Here is a 19,773-nt window from a genome sequence, read left to right as displayed (position 1 = left end):
CGTCGCGCCCAGGCCCGGTGGTCTGACTGGGGTAGGACTGGAGGTCCTCGCCCCCAGACTTAGAGGGGCGCCAAGTCCCTTTAAAGGGCAGGAACTATTCTCTGGGTTTCTGGGGGACGGGGCGGGGCTGACGTCTCCGCGGGTCCCCGCCCGCCCCTGCAGCACGCGTGCGCTCCTGGAGCCGGCGCCTTTAAGAACATCAGCTCTCGGCCCAGGTCAGAATCTGCGCGCAGCCGCCGCCGGGCGCCACTCGCAGAGCAGCCCCGCGCCCCCCGCCTCCGCCCAGAACCCGCCCCCGGCCCGCGCCCTTCGCCCGGGGAGCCTCCCGGCCCGCGCCCCCTCTCCGCCCCGGACCCCCGCCCTGGCCGCCCCATGTCGGCCGCCCCCGCCTACAGCGAAGACAAGGGTGGCTCCGCCGGCCCCGGGGAGCCCGAGTACGGCCACGACCCGGCGAGCGGCGGCATTTTCTCCTCGGACTACAAGAGGTGAGCGCGGGAGTAGGCACCATGGACAGCGCCCAGCTCTGCGGCGGCGCCCCCTCTACTGAAGGCGCGGCCGGCTGGGGGCTGGGCTGGGGACCACCGCCCCTCCCGCCCAGGATCCCCCTGGTTGACAGCTGCCGGGCCTTCTCGCTGGGCGGGTTGCCTCCAAACAGCACCCCCAAATCCCGCGGCGTGGGGGCGGGGGTGAGGGAGGTGCAGCGGAGCCCGGGCCTGCTCCTCCACGGATTCATTCCCCGTGTCTACCCCACCTCCCATCCGCACACACATCCCTGCCCCCGCCTGGCCCTGAAGCCTATCCCCGCCCTAATTAACCCTCCTCCCCACCTTTGCTTCTTCCTTCCTTCCTATGTTTATTCGTGTTTATTAGAAAAGGCCTGCCCTGTGGAGCCCCACACTGGTCTGTGAATAAGCTGTGAATTCGAGACCGTCCTTGTCTTCCGGCTCCTCTAGAGAGGCTCAGGGCCGAGCAGTCAGTGACAGTTCAGTACGGAGGAGGGTGAGGAGGGAGAGTGGAGGCTGAGGGGTGTTCTAGGCTCTGGCCAGAAGAGGACACGTGTACCTGGCAGGAATGAAGGAGAGCCTAGTCTTAGGTTTGTAGGAGCTCCTACAGTGTGGCCTGCACAACACTGGAGTGATCAGAAATGAGGGTAGAGAGGCCACTGAAAGGTTCTAAGCAGGTTTGTATTTAGAAGGATCACGGCCGGGACTGTGAGAGATTGGAAGGAGCTGGATAGATCAAGAGATGGGTGATGGGCTAGTGAAGTTGACAGGCAGGGATGGTGTCCCAGAGCAAGGGAGAGGCAGAGGAGTTAAGGACTACTGAGGAGGCAGAAGCCACAGACCTGACTTGATGCCTGGGGGGGGGGGGTAAGAGCGTGGCTGGGAGAAGTCAAGGATGGTACCAGGTTGCTAGTTCTTGCACCTGGGTAAATGGGGTGTTAGTCAGTGTAACTGGAAATAATGTTACAGGCAACTTTGGGGAAGGTTAAGTTGAGACAGTGAAATTGTAGGCGGGAGGATGTTGTAAGGATTTAGATTCCAGGCGAGGAATGAGGAAGTTATTAACATATACTTATTAACTAAAGCCACAGAAAATAGTGAAGATAATCCAAGGAGAACGTACAAAATGAGTTTAGACAGGACACAAGTCTGAATCCTGAAGACGCTAACATTAGGGGCAACCAGAGGGCCAGGGGAGAGTGGAAAATTACCTGAGAAGATGTGATCCAAAAGGCAGGAAGAAAATAAAATGGAATTTCAAGAAGGAAGGAATGGTCAGTAGTAGCAGTGCCCACTAAGGTCAAGTCAAACAAGTAAGGGAATTCAAAATGACTGGACACAAAAAGACCAATTTCCCATTCCACTGCCCACTGCCTGCCCTGGGAAACCAACTCTGGCAAAGTGAAGAGAAAGGAGCTGGATTATTTCTCCCAGCATTTGATTATGAATGACTTTAAACAGTCAGAGAAATTGATTGAATGAACGAATGCCTATGTATCATCCACCTACATTCACCTATCACTGACATTTACCCAGCTTGCTTCATCTAACCATTTATCCCTATCTATTTTTGGCTGAACCATGTAAATTGTGGAGATCATGATTCTTCAGCCTTAAATTCCACGTCAGCATCTAAAGCCAGGTGAAGTAAATGAAGGAACAAATAAGAAGTGAATAAATAAAACACAATGGATAGGAATTTTGCTTTTAAGAAATTTGACTGTAAAGGAAAGAGTTGGCTGAAGATATTTGTTCAAGGAGATGTTTATTTTCCTGTTGTTATTAAGATGGGACAAGTTTACCTGCTGATGAGAAGGAGCCAGTAACCTGGGAAAGGCTGACAGGAATAAAAGTAACACAGATCCCTGAGTGATGGGAAGGGAGGCTTAGAGAACTGGTTGGGAAGTAGGTGCAAGGAGGACCAACTTTGCCAGAGGGAGGAGGAAGAACGGAGCATAGATGCAGTTGTGAGTCTAGGGCAGGGGATTTTAACCAAAGAAAGCCTTTTGTTTTCTGCAAGGGCCTGGTAGTAAGGCTATAAGAGCAAGGACAAGGCTGCGGGTGGGGACTTGAGTGTTTCTGTGATGAATAAAGCCAGCCACCCCTGGCAGGGCAGGGGCAAAGGAGGGCAGGGGGCAGGAGGACCAAGAGTATGAGTGAGAGCAGTCGGAAGGTGGGCCCTGGGGCCTGGTAGGGAGGAAGCAGAAATAAGCAAAAGCTGGAAAGAAGGAAGACATTGAATGCCTGTGATCCCAGCACTCTGGGAGGCTATGGCAGGAAGATCACAAGTTTGAGCCCAGCCTGGATAATTTAGTGAAACTCTGTCTAAAAAAAGGAGGGGGTGGTATTTAGCTCAGTGGTTCTGGCACCTGCCTAGAAAGCTCAAGGTCCTGAGTTTGATCCCTGGTACTCCCCCCCAAAAAAAGAAAAGAAAAAGAACTGGCTTTGGAAAGGCAGGTGAGCCTCGAGAGGCTTGGGGGCCAAGTGAATGGGGATGGGTAAGGTTTCTGAGGAGGAGCAGTATTGAAGAAGCCAAGGTCCAGCTGTGACTGTGGGATTGGAGGTGAAGAGGGCATTTCTACCTCTGTCTGTGCCAAGTCTGCTGACCCAGTCCTCCGCCCAGAGATTGGGGTAGGCTTGTTCCCCACTCCCCACCCTCGGTCCCTCCTGCGGCCTTGTCTCTGAGCAGAGAAGAGGAAAACAGAGCCTGCCTCCTGGCCAGTGGTGTCTGGTTACTGAGTTTCAGGGACAGGCCGTCTGGTAACAGGCACAGGCAGCCCCAGCTCCCTGATCACCTCAGTCTCAGTCCTGGAGCTGAACTTGGTACCCGATGCAGCGCTTCCTGCAGCTGCCAGGGGCCGTGGGAAGGCCAGGGGTCAGAGGGGCCTGTGAGGCTGATCAGGAGGCTGCCAGCCCTGTGCTGGCCCCTGAAGGTGGCCCCCCACCATGGTACCAGGCCCTGCAGCCTGAGGAGCTTCGGTGGCTGCAGGTCCCGGAGCAAGATGCAACTCCAGAAGGATCCTTGGAAGGACCTACTCCGGAAGCCAGCCAAGGGCAAGGCCAGAGCTCAAGCCAGCCACTATGGTACAGAGGGACCCCTGGGAACCCCCACCTTACTGCCAGGGAGGCCAGGGATGGGCAGCCAGTGCTCCCAGCCTGAGTTCTTTTAGGTGTCACGTCCGAAGGTGGAGGAGCCCTGGATTGGCATTTAGGGTCCAAGTGCCAGGGGCAGAGGAGGTCAAAGAACTGAGAGTGGGAGTAGCTTAACTCCCTCCAACTTTGAGTGGGGAGGATATTGAAATATTTGAGGGTTGGGGTCACACCTTGACCCCCATGCCAGGCGCCCTGGCTAGAGTGGGCTCAGGGTTGGGTTAGGGGCCAGGATAAGGCACAGACTGAATCTGGTGAGCCTGCCTGGTTGGTGGCTGGGACTTGAGTGGTGACGGGAGGGAGGGAGTGTGCATGAGGGAGGGGAGCATGACTCAAACTTCCTGTCTGACCCCCTGGCCGGCTCCAGCCACCCCCAGGGAGAGTCCCTCAGGTAAGGTCAGGTCAGGGTAAGCACTGGGTAAGGAGATCTGGCTGTGGGAGATTAATGTTTCATGGCCTCAGGGTGTTGCTGGGTATCTCTCCCTTCTGTGGGAGCCAGTGAGAGGGGCCCAGCTGTCGTAATCAGGAGGGGTCATTGCTGCTGTCACTGGGCATCTGGCTAGCAGTGCTGTGTGGTGTCTGCCTCACACTTCACATCTCCTTCCCTTCCCTCAACTCGCCCATCCTCCAGGGGCCTGGAATGTGTGCACAGGGAGGGGTGTGAGGTACCTGAGGGTATGTACACTTGACAGGGGCCTGTGGCATTTATGGGTGTGGGAGAAACACCTGGGTGTGAGGAAGTCAGTTTTAGGCAACTCCCAGAGTTAATGGAGTCTGGGCTAACTCTGCTCACCACCTGCTGAAGGCCAGAGTGAGCCCTCAGAAGAGGCCAAAGGATCCCTGATGCTTAGAGTATTTGATTTTGGAAGTCTAAATTTACTATCAGAAATCTCAGATGACCAGGAGTCCACTGGTCATTTCGGTGAATGAGACTGTAGTGGCCAACTTTGGTCAGAGTTGTATATGTGTGAGATGTGACTGTGGCATGTGTGACTGTGGGAGCCATGTGTGGGGGCGTGCATCGGTGTAGGGTGTGTACAAGGGTGAGGAGTATACACAGGTCTCGTGGCAGTACATGTCTGTGGGGATGGTGGTGTGTGTGTGGCTATGTAGGTGAGGTGTGTGTCCGGGTGTGTGTGGGGGTGTAGAGTGTATTTCTCAGGGAGGTGTTGTATGTTGGGTGTGTATGTCTGTGAGCATGTGTGTTTAGGGAGGTTGTGGATGTGTGTGCAGGGGTTGAGTATCTATGTGGGTCTGGGGGTATAGGTGTGTCATGGGGTGTGGCAGTATTCATGGTGCAGGTGGGTGACACTGATGTGTAAGTGTTGGGGGGTTAATATGCTGACAGTAGGGTATGTATAGAGGATCTGGGGTGCACTGATGTGCGTTTGTATCCTGGCAAAGCTGGTACCAGCCCTGTCATTCTGTCCAAAACCCTCAGTGCTGCCTAGGCCCCTCTGAATGGTCTGCGCCTCAGTCCACACCCAGCCATCCTGAGCTCTACACCCTGGAGGAACCTACAGCCAAGTCTGAGTTTGGGAGGGTGACAGGTGGTTTCACTGGCTCCTGGTTTGGCCACGGGTGAGGAGGAGGTGTCCTGGGGGGCTTTTGAATTAACATGAGCAGGGCTGGATGTCTTTATCTGACAGTCATCAAGGGGTACTGTGTTCTGGAAACCATTACCTTATATTTGAGTACTTTTTTTTTTTTTTGATACCAGGGATCGAACTCAGGTCCTTGTGCTTTCGAGGCAGGTGGAAGAACCACTGAGCTAAATCCCCAGCAAACCATCACCTTTTACTTTGGTTTCTGTCAAAAACCTCTTCAGGAAAGACATTTTCTAGAAAGTCTTAGGGTGTCAGCTTCTTAGCACCACTTCTGTCCTCCTTCCATTTATCTGTGGTACCCATGCATTTCTGCAGCCCCGAGACTAGGGATGTGTTGTGTCAGTTCTTCTCTTCCCCTTGGCATTGGTCACCTACTCACTTTTCAGCACTGACAGCTGTCATTTGAGGACTCTTTAGGGCTGTTATGCTCCTCCCTGTCCTAGCACTGCTACCCTAGATTTCTGTTGTTTCTGGATGTTTCATGCCTGTGACTCACTTTTCCCACACTGCTTCTTAATTTCTACCATTTATGACACTTCTCAAGGCTGGCTTCTTGCACCTACATCAAAAATTTATCAGAGTGCCAGCAGCATGTCATCTGGGACATTAGTGTGTTCCCATTCCCCCCTCCTCCCATTCTTATGAGTGTATCAATTGTCAAACAACTTATATCAGCTGCAGACGAACATATTTTTCATGAATTTATTCACAATTCTCTCTTCACTTTTTTTTTTTGGTACCTGGGATCAAACTCCGGACCTTGTGCTTGCGAGGCAGGTGGCGGCACCACTGAGCTAAATCCCCGCCCTCTCTTCACTTTTTGATCATCAGTCTCAGGACCTTTGAATATGGTTGGGCAGGTTGCTTACTGCACAAGGGCACTTGACCAAGGAATACCAGCCCATGCTCAATGCTGTGTCTGCCTGGTGCAATGAGCAGATGGTACATGGGCTTGTGGTAGCCCTGAGAGTGAATGTTGGACACAGATCTTATAAATTTACATCAATTTTAAAAAATCAGTTTTGAATATTAAGTTTTTATTCATTGTATTCCAAATAGTTTACTTTTTGCTGCTGTTATGAGCTGAACTGTGTGCTGAATTGTTGAATTCCTTGTCCCCAGTATCTCAGCATGTGTTCTTATTAGGAGATCAGGTCTTTAAAGAAGTGACTAAGCTGAAATGAGGTCATTACAGTTGCCCTCACCCAGTACAACTATGGTCCTATAGAAAGAAGACATTTGGGCATAGAGAGCACAGAGGAAAGATCATATGAAGACACAGAAGATGGCTACAAGATATGGAGAAAACCAAAGTGTGATTTTCCAGCTCTCATACACAGCACTCACCAGAGAACCCTTCACCTCTGGTCACCCAAAGGGGTGGGGAACCCCCACCAACACGAGTTCTCTGCTGGCACCAACTGGTGTCCTACAGTGCAATTTAATTTTGGCCCTGTCTTCTTGGAGTGTCAGACCCACAAGACTGCCCCCTGCTTCAGATGTCAATTGTAAGTAGTAGGCTGTCACCAGTACTTCTACCCACGAAACTGGAGGAAACTTGGCCTGCATTGGTTTATTATAGAGGAAAATTATAAAGAATACAGATAAATGGCCAAATGGAAGAGAAGACACGGCCAGACATGTGGGATCCTTCTGTCGTGCCCTGTCTCCAGGCACCTACATGTATTTAGCAGTCTGGAAGCTCTCAGAACCCTGGCCTTTTGGGTTTCCATGGAGGCTTCATTTTGTGGGCATGATTGACTACATTATTGGTCATTGGTGATTAACGAAAACTGCAGCCCTTTCCCCTCATTGGAGGTTGGAGGGTGGCCTGAAAGTTCCAACCTTCTAATAACGAAAGAGTCTCCTATCACCCAGGAAATTCAAGGGATTTAGAAACTGGGTCAGATGTGCTTGTCCTTCAGGAAATTACAAAGGTCTTAGGAGCTCTGGGTCAGGAATTGGGGTCAAAGACCAAATATTAGAGCATATGAATCTCCTAGCACTTCTGTCTACAAGGGTCTTGGGAGCTCTCTTTCAGGAGTTGGGTCAGACAACAAATGGTGTTTTTTCACAGAGCTTATGTAGGAATAGCAAGGAGTACAGTAGGGGATATATTTTCAGTAGCTCACTGTAGGTACTTGTGAAAAGGCTGCAGCAGGGAGAAGCCTTTTTTTTTTTGGTACTGGGGATCGAACTCGGAACCTTGTGCTTTTGAGGCAGGCACTAGAGCTAAATCCCCAGCTGGGGAGAAGCTTTTTTTTGCAGGGAGAGGGGGAACCAGGGATCGAACTCAGGTCCTTGCGCTTGTGCAGCAGGTGGCGAAACCACTAAGTTAAATCCCCAGCCCGAGAAGCTTTTAATAGAAAAAAAAAGTTCATGTAAGCTGTTTTAATACAAAAGCTGTTGGTTATGGGGGATCTTGCAGGGCCTGGTGTTAGCTTGTTTGTGGAGACAGCCATTGCTATGCAAGAGATCTTGTGCAGGTGACTCATCTGGAATCTTGGCTGCTTCAGAGAGTCCCTGTGATAGTTTTTACCACAGAGGGTCCTTCATTCATGGCCTCCCAGCTCCATTTTGTTTGAGTGTGACATGAATAGCTCCATTTTGATACTGATGATTTTCACACCATCTACCAGCCAAAGAGACAAGCCTCAGAAGAAACCAATCCTGACACCACTTGGTGTCAGACTTCTGGCCTCCAGAACTGTGGGAAAATAACTTTATATTGTTTAAGCCACTATCTGTAGTACTTGATAATATTCATAATGGTGGCTCTGAAAACCTAATATAGTTGCCTTATTTTCTTCCTTAAAGTTAGCCTTTACATACCAAAGTTTAAAAAATTAAACCTAGCCTTCTTATTATTGATAATTTTATGACCTTGAAAGTAAAATTTCCTCCTTATGTAAAAATCATTTCTAAGCAAATGTGGGATTTATTTTGATATGGAATAAGTGTGTGAATTTGATCCCTTATCCCAACAGCATTTATGTAAGGGAAAAATGAGGCCCCACCCCCATTGATGAGTTATATGTTACTGATATATAAATGTATTTATTTATTTATTTATTGTACCGGGGATCAAATTCAGGACCTTGTACTTTCAAGGCAGTCACAGCGCCACTGAGCTAAATCCTCAGCCCTCCTAATATATAAATTTAAATCCTTTTATGAAATTTCCCCCATGACCTTTGATCTCCTGTTTTTAATCTTTCATAACTAAGCTTCTGTCATCGTTGTGTTGCTTTATGTTTTGACGTCTAGGAGTATGAATTGTCTGTCATTATTCACCTTCTTTTTCCAAAAATGCATTCCCAAAGACTTTTTTCCACGTAAATTCTGCTCTTACTTCACAAACTTTGACCTGATGCTCCCTTTGAAATGTCAATGGACACTGTATGAAATCTATGTATTGGTTTAGCCACTACTTTCTTTCTCTAGCCACTACTTCCTTTCTCCAGGTCCAAGGGATGGCTTATTTCCCCCACTAGGGTTTTATGAGTTCCTTGAAGGACTGTTGAATGCTGAGTAACAGGTATGACCTTTGTGTGAGGCTATCTGTAGAGTCCTGGGACCTATCTAGGCCTTGGAGTCAGTTCAGTCTTCCAGGTTAGGACCTGCAAACACCCTGTGTATGGGGAAAGGCATACTACTCTTGTTTTGACACCCACTCCCTTTCACTGCCCCTCTTGTCCATCCAGTTGACCTTATTTCCTGAGCAGAGTCAAGACCTTCCCACCTCACACACTTCCTCTGTCCCTGGTGGTATCAGTTTCCCATGGCTGCTATAACAAAGAACTACAAACTGGGTTTCTTAGAACAACAGAAATTTACTGTCTCACAGTTCTGGAAGCCAAAAGTCTGAAGTTAAGGTGTCAGAGGGCTGTGCTCCTCTGAATCCTGTGGGGCAATCCTTCCTTGCCCCTTCCTGGCTTCTGGTGCTCGATGGTAGTCTTTGGCATTCCTTGGCTTGCAGACACCTCTCTCCAGGTCTCTGTATCCACACTGCTTTCTCTTTTCATCTTGTCCCTTTGCATGGCTGTTTTATGAGAACACCAGCCATATTGGACTCGGACCCACCCTACTATAGTGTGACCTCATTTAACTTAAGTATCGACATTCCCTGACTTACGATGGTTTGGTTTAATGATTTTCTTTTTTATCTTATGATGGTATGAAAGCCATATGCCTTCAGTAGAAACTATTTTGAATTTTTTTTTTGGCAGTTTCCAAGTCATTTTATTCAGAATTTTGTTATTCGTTATTTTGAATTTTAATCACGTTGTAGGCTAGCAAAATGTAGTTTAATGACTTTCATGCAACACCCAGCCATGGGCGAAGGTAAGTTTTCTGAGCATGTTTAAAGTAGGCTGGGTTTAACTATGATGTTTGGAAGATAAGGTATATTAAATTCCTTTTCAATTTATGATTTCCTAACTCATAATGGATTTATGGGAATATAACCCCATCATAAATCACAGAGCATCTGTAATTATATATTTAAAAAACCCTATTTCCAAATAAGGTCTCATCCTGATGCTTAGGACTTCACCATCTTTTCTTTTGGCAGGGGGACACAATTCAGCCCTTAACACTGGCTGGCCCACATGTTTCTCCCACAACTGGAGTCCCCTAATTTGTATTTCAACCCTTCCCCTGGCTCTGATCCCTCTGCTCTGGTTGTGCCTTGTCCAAGTTCCCCTTCTTTCTGCCTGAACCCTGTGATCAATACCCTAACCTCCACCCTAGTTCTTCAGCTGACCTCTTATGCTCCCCACCAGGCACGATGACCTGAAAGAGATGCTGGATACCAACAAGGATTCCCTCAAGCTGGAGGCCATGAAGAGGATTGTGGCGGTGAGGGGGGTAAAAGGGTGTCTCCCAGGAGGGCTGGGTGTCCAAGGGCAGCTCTCCTTAGCTCCCTGTAGACTTTTCCTCATCAGTGCTGTGCCTCTGCCTTTCTCCTTCCCCCACCTTGACCTCACCACCTAGATGATCGCCCGTGGGAAGAATGCTTCAGACCTGTTCCCTGCAGTAGTGAAGAATGTGGCCTGTAAAAATATAGAGGTGAGCTCTGCCCGGTGAGGGGTCCTCCATCCCTACCATGCTCAGGTCGCTCAGAAATATCCCAGGCCTGGATGCGTTCAAGGATGCTGTCCCCCCACTTGAAGACTGTCCCATGGGCAGAAGCTGGCTGGGTGATGACATCCTGGGAGGTAGGAGTACTAGCCCCTACTGAGAAGCCCTCCAGTGAAAGACTGCTGTTCCCAGGTGAAGAAGCTTGTCTACGTGTACCTGGTACGCTATGCAGAGGAGCAGCAGGATCTGGCCCTGTTGTCCATCTCCACCTTCCAGCGTGGCCTAAAGGTTAGAGATCTCCACTTGCCACCGTAAGGTTTGGGTCTTGTTGGAGTTAAGTGAAAGAAGAGGGCCCTGGAGGAGGCTATGAATGTGGGAGCAGTTTTGGTGCCCTTCCTTCCTGCCAAAAGTTTGAAGGGTCACAGACAAGGTGGGCCTGGGGTTGGTTGGTTCTTAAATCAACAGAGTAAAGAGAAGAGCAAGTTAACCCTATAATTACAATTTAAGGATCTGCAATGTACAAGAAATGCTTTAAGGGCTGGGGATTTAGCTCAGTGGTTCCGACGCCTGCCTGGGCAAGCACAAGGTCCTGATTTTGATCCCCCGTACCAAAAAACAAACAAAAAAAAAATGAGCAAATTTTTGGCTGGGGATTTAGCTCAGTGGTTCCACTGCCTGCCTTGCAAGCGGAAGGACCTGAGTTCGATCCCCAGTACCAAAAAAAAAATGCTTTAAGCACACCAATTAAATATCAACTCAAATTGAAAACCAAAAGTATATTTATCAATAAGCTAAAATTTGTAATTTGATTTTTCTTGTAAAACCTCTTTACGTCTGGGAGAGCACAGTTGTAGTTTTTCAACTTTGACTATGTAGCTCTAGGCTGGGGTTGTTTTGGCTTCCAGATGTTTGTGGGCAGCATCAAACTGGTGATGCTGAGCAAATGCTGGCCTTGGGGCTCTTAAAGCCGGGAGTTTTTCTCACTGTCTTGCTCAATGCTCTCTGGAGCTTTTCCAGTTGTTTTCATTCCATTCATTTATTTTCTCATTTTAGTTCTTTCCAACCTGGGTGTGGGTTTTGTTTGACTTTTTCTGAATCTGACTTTCAGCACGCTCTTTTGTGAGTCACTCTTGTGGTGGGCCTGTCCCACCAGCTGTTTGAGAGTCACCTGCTAGCCACTCTCACTTGCAGGCCACTCCTGCATTCCACTTGGGGTTAGTAGGTTTTCTTTGTCTCCCCAAGTCTGCCTGTGGTGCCCTGCCTGGACATCCCGGTGCACTAAAGCCAAGCAGTTCTCCTTATGCCTCCTCCCCTACCTCTTCTGCAGACACCCTGTGGTCTTAGGGTCTCGGGTGGAGGGAGAGGCAGCTCGACCTCCTCTGGAGATGGAGCACTGGGGTTTGCCTATAAATGATGTCATATTTTCTGAGTGGGGGAGGGAGCCAGCAAATTTGGCAAGCAGTTGTTCTAAAACCAAAACCAAATCGTCCTCACCAGTGGAGCAAAAATTGGAGAGGCTCCTTGGCCTGGTTGTAAGAGCCCCAAAATGGAACACATAAGCCTCCAGGTTGTGAAGGTCTCAGGGGAGATAACTTCTCCTCTTTCCTGAGCTGTCCAGAAGTTATTTCTGATATGCTCCCAAAGCTCCATATCTAAAGTCCTTCTTTGTGGGAGCCAAGGATTATATCTAACTATTTCTTGCAGCATTTTTCCAATACTGCTGGCCAGCACTGTGTAGTTTGCTTGTTTAAAAATGGTGTGGAACAACTGGATGTAATGTTGCCCTTCAGTTGAAAGTGATTACTTCATGTTTTAATACCACCTGATTTCCTACTCTCATTGGATGCACTTACTTTGGTTGCTCTTTGAGCATCACTAACTCATCACATGAGGGTCAAGCACTGTCAATATATTGTGTCCACTCTAAGTGGCCTTCACTGAGCAGGTGATTCTTCGTGTGTTTGAGCCCCACGTTGGGCACCAGTTGTTGGAGACCCCTGCAGTGGATCCTGATCTCCTGCTCAGTGCTATGATGCATGGCAAGAAGAAAGACTCAGAGAAAGAATTAGAGAGAGACAGGGAACTGGGATGGCCAGTGCTTGAGTAAGCAAAGGCCCTGAATAGCCAGAACCATTGATATTGATTGATGACACAATCACTGTTAAGTTGTGGTGAGGGGGTTATGTGAGATTGCTAGGCATATGTTGCTGATGCAGGTAAGGCTTGTAAGAAAAGAGACAAAAACATTCTTGTGTTAGGAACAGAACAGACCAGATAGATACAGGTTGTGGTTAATGATTAACCATGTCTTTTCAGTTAAGAGGTTTTAATTCTGGAAATGGAATTTGTTTTTATTTTTGTTTTCTGTACCAGGGATTGAACTCAGGACCTTGTGCTTGCAAGGCAGGCAAGGCACCACTGAGCTAAATGCCCCACCCTGGGAATGGAATTTGGGTGTGAGTCACTCTGACCTTGGCTGAATTATGTAGGCTTTGGTTGGACTCACTTTTTTTTTTTTTTTTGGTGCCAGGGATCAAACTCAGGATCGTCCGCTTGTGAGGCAGGTGCTGGAACCACTGAGCTAAATCCCTGGCCCTAGACTCGCTTCTTAAAATAAACCAGTTGTTGGGTTAACTCTTTACAGCCTGCACTGCTTATACCCTGCTTTTGGCATAGTCAACAGGGTGGTCTCATGGTTTAAAAACCAACCCCCAAGACAGGTCCTGATTGAGGCCAGACTCTGAAGGGGCATGAGCAGTGAGGCAGGTGCACAGGCTTGTGGCTGTCCACCTCTGAGGAGCCTGTAGTAATGGCTGTGTCTTTGTCCCTTTGGTATTGCTATAGCTGAATGCCACAGCCTGGGTAATTTATAAAGACTAGAGTTTTATTCAGCTCACAGACCTGAAGGCACAAGGCTGAGGGTGTCATTTTGCTGGTGGAGACTCTCCAGAGTTCTGAGGTGGCACAGGACATCACATGGTAAGAGGTGTGCATACAAGAGACAAGGCCAAACTGGCTTTTATAATAGACTTATGCTTAAGTGAATAACCTATTAATTTAGAGGTCTCCTGACTCAATCACCTTGAGGTCCTTCCCTTAAAGATCCCACCTGTTCCTACTTGGTCTTAGTACAATACTTGACAGTGGGGATTGAATTTCAACATGAGCTCTAGTGGAGACACTCAAGCCATGGCAGCTGCCTCAGTATGAATCACTGAGTCCCTGACAGTGGACAGCCCTTCAGCCTGCACCTCCACCAGTGCACAGGTAGGAGCTGTGGCCCATGGGCAGGCAGAAGTCAACCCCATGGGAAGGAATCTGGGGCAGCGATAACCTGAACTTCTTAGCTTGGGGCAGTGCAGCCTTGGCCCTGATGGGCTCAGCTTGTCCACATGTCTGTAGAGAACAATGCCTGTTTAAACCTTTTTGCCTGGAACTTGCTAGGGAGGACAGAAGGGTTTGCTTGAGAACAAATGAGCTTCACTAAGAAGAAAACAGCAAAGTTTACTGTGCAGGAAAGTTGCCTCCACTTGGAAGTTGAGGTCAGCACAGAGGACAAAATCATCTATTATCAAAACTAACCCAGAGAGAGGGAGGGAGAGGAAAAGGAAAAAAAAGAGCCCTGTGAATTCTCAGTACATTCAGTACAGCCAGAGATTCCTCTACTAGAGGTGGAACAAGTCTTTCTTCTTTCTAGCACCACACACACTTGGCTTGTCCCAGATGCCTCAGTGTGTGAGAAATATCCATCTGCAAACATCTGGGCCACACCTATTGTGGCAAATATCCCTTGAGGCAGGAAGAAATTGAAATCAACTAAGGGCAGAAACTGTGGGAAGCTTCAAGTCCTTTCATGCGGTGTGGTGGGCTGAATCCCCATACTATTAAACAAATTGTGAATATTCTCATCTTTTATTTTGTTCCACCCAGGACCAAGAGTTTAATTCATATATGTTAAATGCACACATGAATCTCCACTGTGGATATATATATATGTATGTTATATATCAGATTTCCAGCTCTGATTATAACTACTGACTCCCCTGTTCTTTTCACACTCTTATTTCAAAAACCTGTGAGAGGGGCCAGGGATTTAGATTAGTGGTTCTAGCACCTGCCTCGAAAGTGGAAGGACCCGAGTTCAATCTCCAGTACCAAAAAACACCTGTGAGAGGGACCCTGCAAGGTCCAGCTCATCTTTTCATAATCCAATAGTTCTGTAGGTTGCTGGGCAATCAGCTGTTGGCTGGCAGGAGAGGTTGACAGAATCTACTCCAGGGTAGGGTAGAAAGCATCATCTCCTGCATATACAACTCATTCATTTGGTAAATACAATGTCATACATTGTCCTAGATTATTTTTATGAGTCAAAACCATGGATTTCATCTCAGATTGATAAGTAATCTTTTGTTTGAATCAAAGTTACGTGATTTTGTGAAAACTATTCTGGAATTTTTGCACAAATTTGACATTCTCCCATAGTTTCTTCAATATGCCCCTTTCCCAGTTTTTGAAAACTGAAACTCACTTAGTCCAACTCAATGCAGTGATTTTGTTAGAACAGTTGTCAGCAAACTTTCTGTAAAGGACTAAATGGTATTTTAGGTTTTGTAAGCCATACCATGTCAACCATACAGCTGCTCAGTTTTGCCCTTGGGATGCAAAGGTATCCATAAACAAGTAGTCATGGCTATGTTCCAGTAGCTTTTTATTAAAAATTAAGTAGCAGGCAGATTTGGCCTGAGGCCTATAGCCTACCAGCCTTTGCCACTTATTTATGCTTTGCTAATAAATACATATTGTTTTGTAGATGCTATCATCTATTCTTTACAACTTACTTTCTTCTTGTTACTGGTTTTTGGCTTTTCTTGCACATTGGAGCCAGTTATATTTGTCAAGGGCTCCCCCTTTCTGTTGGCCCACACTGAGGCCTAGTTTACTTTCTTAGCACACTTCATGTAGTCAAACTTCAGGTTGGCAAACAGATCATCTAGGCCTCTCTGCATCCTGTCTTTGCGGAGATGATTCCTTGAATCTACAATGAAATTCTGCTTCATTGTAGAATACTTCAGTATTTCATTGGTTTAGCATTATGTCTAAGCCAGAGTGATTCTAAATTTTAATTTGCCCCTCTTGATTTTGTATCTTCCTCTAAGATATTGATATGCACCAAGGTGAAGACTTTGAGTCTATGGCATATGTTTTTGTGTTGACAATGATCTGTTAATAAACCTCCCAATACATTTTTACCAAGATGTGAGTCTGCTAACTATACAGTCAGCCAATATTTTTCTGAATCTTATTCATTAGCATGAGAAAATTTTTAGCAACTTTCATGTTGAAAGGGCTATGGGTAATATGGAGATAAAATAGACCTGAACTCTGTTCCTAAAAGGCTTACATGTTTGGTGAGGCAAAAGGCCTAATCAAAAATAGTAATGCAGAAAATGCACGAGAGACTCCCATGAAGATCTTGCTGAAATCAAGATACACAGTGCTAATATTTATCAATTTACTCTACTAAAAAGTAGAATTTTGTGACTATAATAATTTCCAAATAAAATTTTAAAAAAAGAGGGCCGGGGATTTAGTTCAGTGGTTTCGCCGCCTGCTGTGCAAGTGCAAGGACCCGAGTTCGATCCCCGGTACCAAAACAAATTTTTTTTAAAAAGAAAATCAGATTTTAACAGTTGATGTGAAATGATCTGGCTCTAAAAAAATACTGATATTTATTTATTTATTTTGGTACTGGGGATAGAACTCAGGTCCTTGCACTTTTGAGGCAGATGGCAGAACCACTGAACTAAATCCCCAGCCCTTCCTGATTTTTAAATAAGTGATTCTAAATCACCTCTTTAAAAATAATTCCAGGGCCGGGGATTTAGCTTAGTGGTTATAGCACCTGCCTTACAAGTGCAAGGTCCTGAGTTCGATCCCTGGTACCAAAAAAAAAAAAAAATTCCAGAGTTCTGTTGGGGATTACCATAATTTTCACCTGTAATTTTGTAACTGCCCATTTTTAGAAAATTGATAATATCTATCATCTTTAGGTACCTCTCCCCTTGTCCACCATTAATACTCATTTATAACTGCTGCAGGAACTGCTGCTACCAGTAGTGAAAAGACAGTTCTAAGCTCCATGATTGAATTACAGCACACCCAGTGCTCTGAGCAGGTATTCGCAGCATGCCTACGGAGCCTGCGAACCTGTTCTGTGTTAAGCTGGGTGCCAGCGCAGCCTTTTAGTGCGTTCAGGGAGAGGCACACAGGTGAACTCTGGAAGAGAAGCCAGCTTGCATTTGCTGGCAGTCATCTCAGTCACAAACACAGAGATTCCCCACTAAGGAACACAAGTGTTTCAGAAACCTTAGGGATTCTGAACATTTTTCACTCCTTCCATAAGCAAAGCTGCCCCTTGCCACACCTATTTAGGTGTGAGATTTCTTCAGCCAGAGCCAGGAGTCAGTGCCCCAGTTTTCCAGCAAGGCACATTCTCAGGCCTTAGGTCTGGAGGCCAGGAAGTGGGCACTGGTGGTAGGGGACAGTGTGTTCTAGAGGTGTGATCCCTGCCATCAAGGCAGCACCTGGTGCCCTCTCATGGCTGTCTCCACTTCTGCCCTTAGGACCCTAACCAGCTGATCCGTGCCAGTGCTCTCCGAGTCCTTTCCAGCATCCGTGTGCCCATCATTGTGCCCATCATGATGCTGGCCATTAAGGAAGCTGCCTCAGACATGTCACCCTATGTGCGGAAAACAGCTGCCCATGCCATCCCAAAGCTGTACAGGTATGGCCCAGGCCTGCCTGTGCTTCACAGGGGACCGGTTCCTAAATGTCAGCCCACCCCTCCCTCTCTGGAATCTGCAGGCTGCTGTGGGTGGCTTCAGGGAAGTTGGGAACTGACAGATGGAGGACAGTGGACATGGGCCCAGACCTCTTCATAGGTAGGGCTGAGGTGCAGGACTGAGCATGGCCGACGACAGGAGGGCCAAACTCGCATCAATAATGTCTCCCTCAGTTTGGACTCCGACCAGAAGGACCAGCTGATAGAAGTCATCGAGAAGCTTCTGGCCGACAAGACCACGGTGCGTGTATCCCGGGCAGACGGGGGCCAGCCGGGCTCAGTCCTTCTCACCTTCCCCCTCACTGTTGCCTGGGTCTGCTCCTCAGCTGGTGGCGGGCAGCGTGGTGATGGCCTTCGAGGAGGTGTGCCCCGAGCGCATCGATCTGATCCACAAGAACTACCGGAAGCTATGCAACCTGCTGATCGACGTGGAGGAGTGGGGCCAGGTGGTCATCATCAGCATGCTCACGCGCTACGCCCGCACGCAGTTCCTGAGCCCCACGCAGAACGTGAGTGGCCATGGCCCGGGCCCTGCGGGCGGCAGGGTGACAGAGGAAGGCACCACGGCCCGTCTGTCCCCCCACCCAGGAGTCCCTGCTGGAGGAGAACCCCGAGAAAGCTTTCTACGGCTCGGAGGAGGACGAGGCCAAGGGCACTGGGCCCGAGGCGGCGGCCCCTGCCTCGCTACCCGCCCGCAAGCCCTACGTCATGGACCCGGACCACCGACTGCTGCTGCGCAACACCAAGCCGCTGCTGCAGAGCCGCAGCGCAGCGGTGGTCATGGCCGTGGCGCAGCTTTACTTCCACTTGGCGCCCAAGGCGGAGGTGGGCGTCATCGCCAAGGCGCTAGTGCGCCTGCTGCGCAGCCACAGGTGTGACCTGCGGACAGGCCCGAGTGCCCGCCCCTCCTCAGGCAGCCCTGGCCCCGCCCAGCTGTCCCTTGATCCTGCTCATCCCTCTTCGCACCCTCCTCAGCACAGTCCTGCCCTCCTCCCACATACTGATCCTTTTCTCCCAACTGTTGGGGCCTCGCTGCCCCCATGCCCGCTGCCCCTTTCCCCAGCCCAGTGGCCCAGAAACCGCTGACCTGTCCTCTCCACAGTGAGGTGCAGTACGTAGTGCTCCAGAATGTGGCTACCATGTCCATCAAGCGCAGGGTGAGCATGCGACTCGACCCAGGCTGGCTCCGCCTGTCCCAGGCCTCTCTGCAGGCTCTAGGGTGTGTCAGAGCCCAGGGGGCAGTAGGGCAAGATGGAGGTTGCCCTAGCCAGGCAGGGGGTGGGAAAGCTGGGAGTAGGGCCTGCACCCTGAGAGGTCGCTGAGGGCCGATGCCCAGGGAAGAAAGGGTGGGGAAGACTGGGTGGAGTGGGGAAGACCTGGAGGGGGACAGTGGTGAGGCTGGAAGGGTGCCTGTGTCAGAGAGGTGGCGGGGGGCTGCAGTGGCGCTCCGGCGCTTCTCTCCACAGGGCATGTTTGAGCCCTACCTGAAGAGCTTCTACATCAGGTCCACTGACCCCACCCAGATCAAAATCCTGAAGGTGAGTGATGGACAGACAGGGTCATGTGTCCTCCAGTCCCACCCTCCCCACTGCCCACTCAGGGACTTCCAGCTGCAGCCCTTACTCAGGGGGCCCAGGAGAGGGGAACTGCCCTTTCCCTGCTACACACAGCCTCTCTTCCCTGGGAAATGACTTGATTTTCACAGTAACCCCAGGAAAGGTTTATAACTCCGTTTTATACCAATGTAGTCAGGGAGATGAGGTGATGACCAAGGGATAGTCACTGACTCCTAGGTTCATGCTTTTTCTCTTGAAGTTCTCTCTCACCCCTACCTCCTCCCTCAGGCTCTGGTGCAAACAAACATGACAGGAAACATGGCAGGAGCCCACCCCTCCACCTCATTTCTGCTCCAAATTACTTCATTCAGCAACAGTTAATCCTCCTAATCCTTGGGGACGTCAGCTGTGTTAGCAGTCTCATTGCTAGATGAAGGGTACAAGGTGGGGCAGATTAATCAGGAACCTGTGGAGCTCCCCATCCAGTTGGGAGCAATAAGATACACTAAGCAGCTAATCACAAGACAAATGTAAAAATCCCTTTATGAAATATGGTAAGAAAGAAGAGCTCAGAGACAAGTATAAAGTAGTCACCTTATCTAATTGTGTCAGGGAAGTTTCCCTTGAGAAGATGAGGCTCGAGAGAGACCTGAGAAATGAACATGGGTTACCTAGTTAAATGCCAGACAAAAAGAATCACTCCACCCTGAGAGAACAGTGCATGCAAAGGCCTTGCAGTAGAAAAGGGATGTGATGCCCGGCCTGGCGATGCAGTCCTGTGATCCTAGCACTCAGGGAGGCTGAGGCAGGAGGATCATAAATTTAAGCCTACCCTGGGCAACTTAGCAACTTCATGAGACCCTGTTTCAAAATTTAAAAAAATTTTTTTGGAGGGCTGGAGATGTAGCTTAGTGTGAAGGCCCTGGGTTTAATCCCTAGTACTGCCAGAAAGAAAGGAAGAAAGACAGACAGACAGGGTGTGTGACTGCAGCATAGAGGGTAACGAGAGTGCTGGGATATGAGAGGCCAGCCAC

The 19,773-nt window shown here is 48.8% G+C and overlaps 1 protein-coding gene across 5 annotated transcripts in view; it reads left to right on the top strand.

Moving 5' to 3' along the window:
• Positions 1-170: 170 nt before the first annotated feature.
• Positions 171-19,773, top strand: part of Ap3b2 (adaptor related protein complex 3 subunit beta 2) — a 31,535-nt gene continuing 11,932 nt past the window's right edge. For 3 of the 5 annotated variants that reach the window (XR_002397597.2, XR_002397596.2, XM_021264871.1), the window contains exons 1-10: positions 3,319-3,587; positions 10,045-10,120; positions 10,256-10,330; positions 10,535-10,630; positions 16,966-17,126; positions 17,358-17,424; positions 17,510-17,692; positions 17,772-18,055; positions 18,286-18,340; positions 18,650-18,721. Coding sequence is in view for 3 of the 5 variants with exons in the window: in XM_021264871.1 (XP_021120530.1) it covers positions 3,334-3,587; positions 10,045-10,120; positions 10,256-10,330; positions 10,535-10,630; positions 16,966-17,126; positions 17,358-17,424; positions 17,510-17,692; positions 17,772-18,055; positions 18,286-18,340; positions 18,650-18,721 (1,323 nt within the window). In the remaining 2 variants the exon portion in view is untranslated. Of the gene's footprint in view, positions 486-3,318; positions 3,588-10,044; positions 10,121-10,255; positions 10,331-10,534; positions 10,631-16,965; positions 17,127-17,357; positions 17,425-17,509; positions 17,693-17,771; positions 18,056-18,285; positions 18,341-18,649; positions 18,722-19,773 lie in introns of those variants that run through there. The other 2 variants (XM_004852858.3, XM_021264872.1) reach the window with 2 other exon arrangements.

Source organism: Heterocephalus glaber, unplaced genomic scaffold (genome assembly GCF_053883595.1).
Source record: "Heterocephalus glaber isolate CG9 unplaced genomic scaffold, H.glaber_assembly_v1.0 deba00001531, whole genome shotgun sequence".
NCBI classification, from domain to species: domain Eukaryota; kingdom Metazoa; phylum Chordata; class Mammalia; order Rodentia; family Bathyergidae; genus Heterocephalus; species Heterocephalus glaber.
This window is presented reverse-complemented; position numbering and strand designations above follow the sequence as displayed.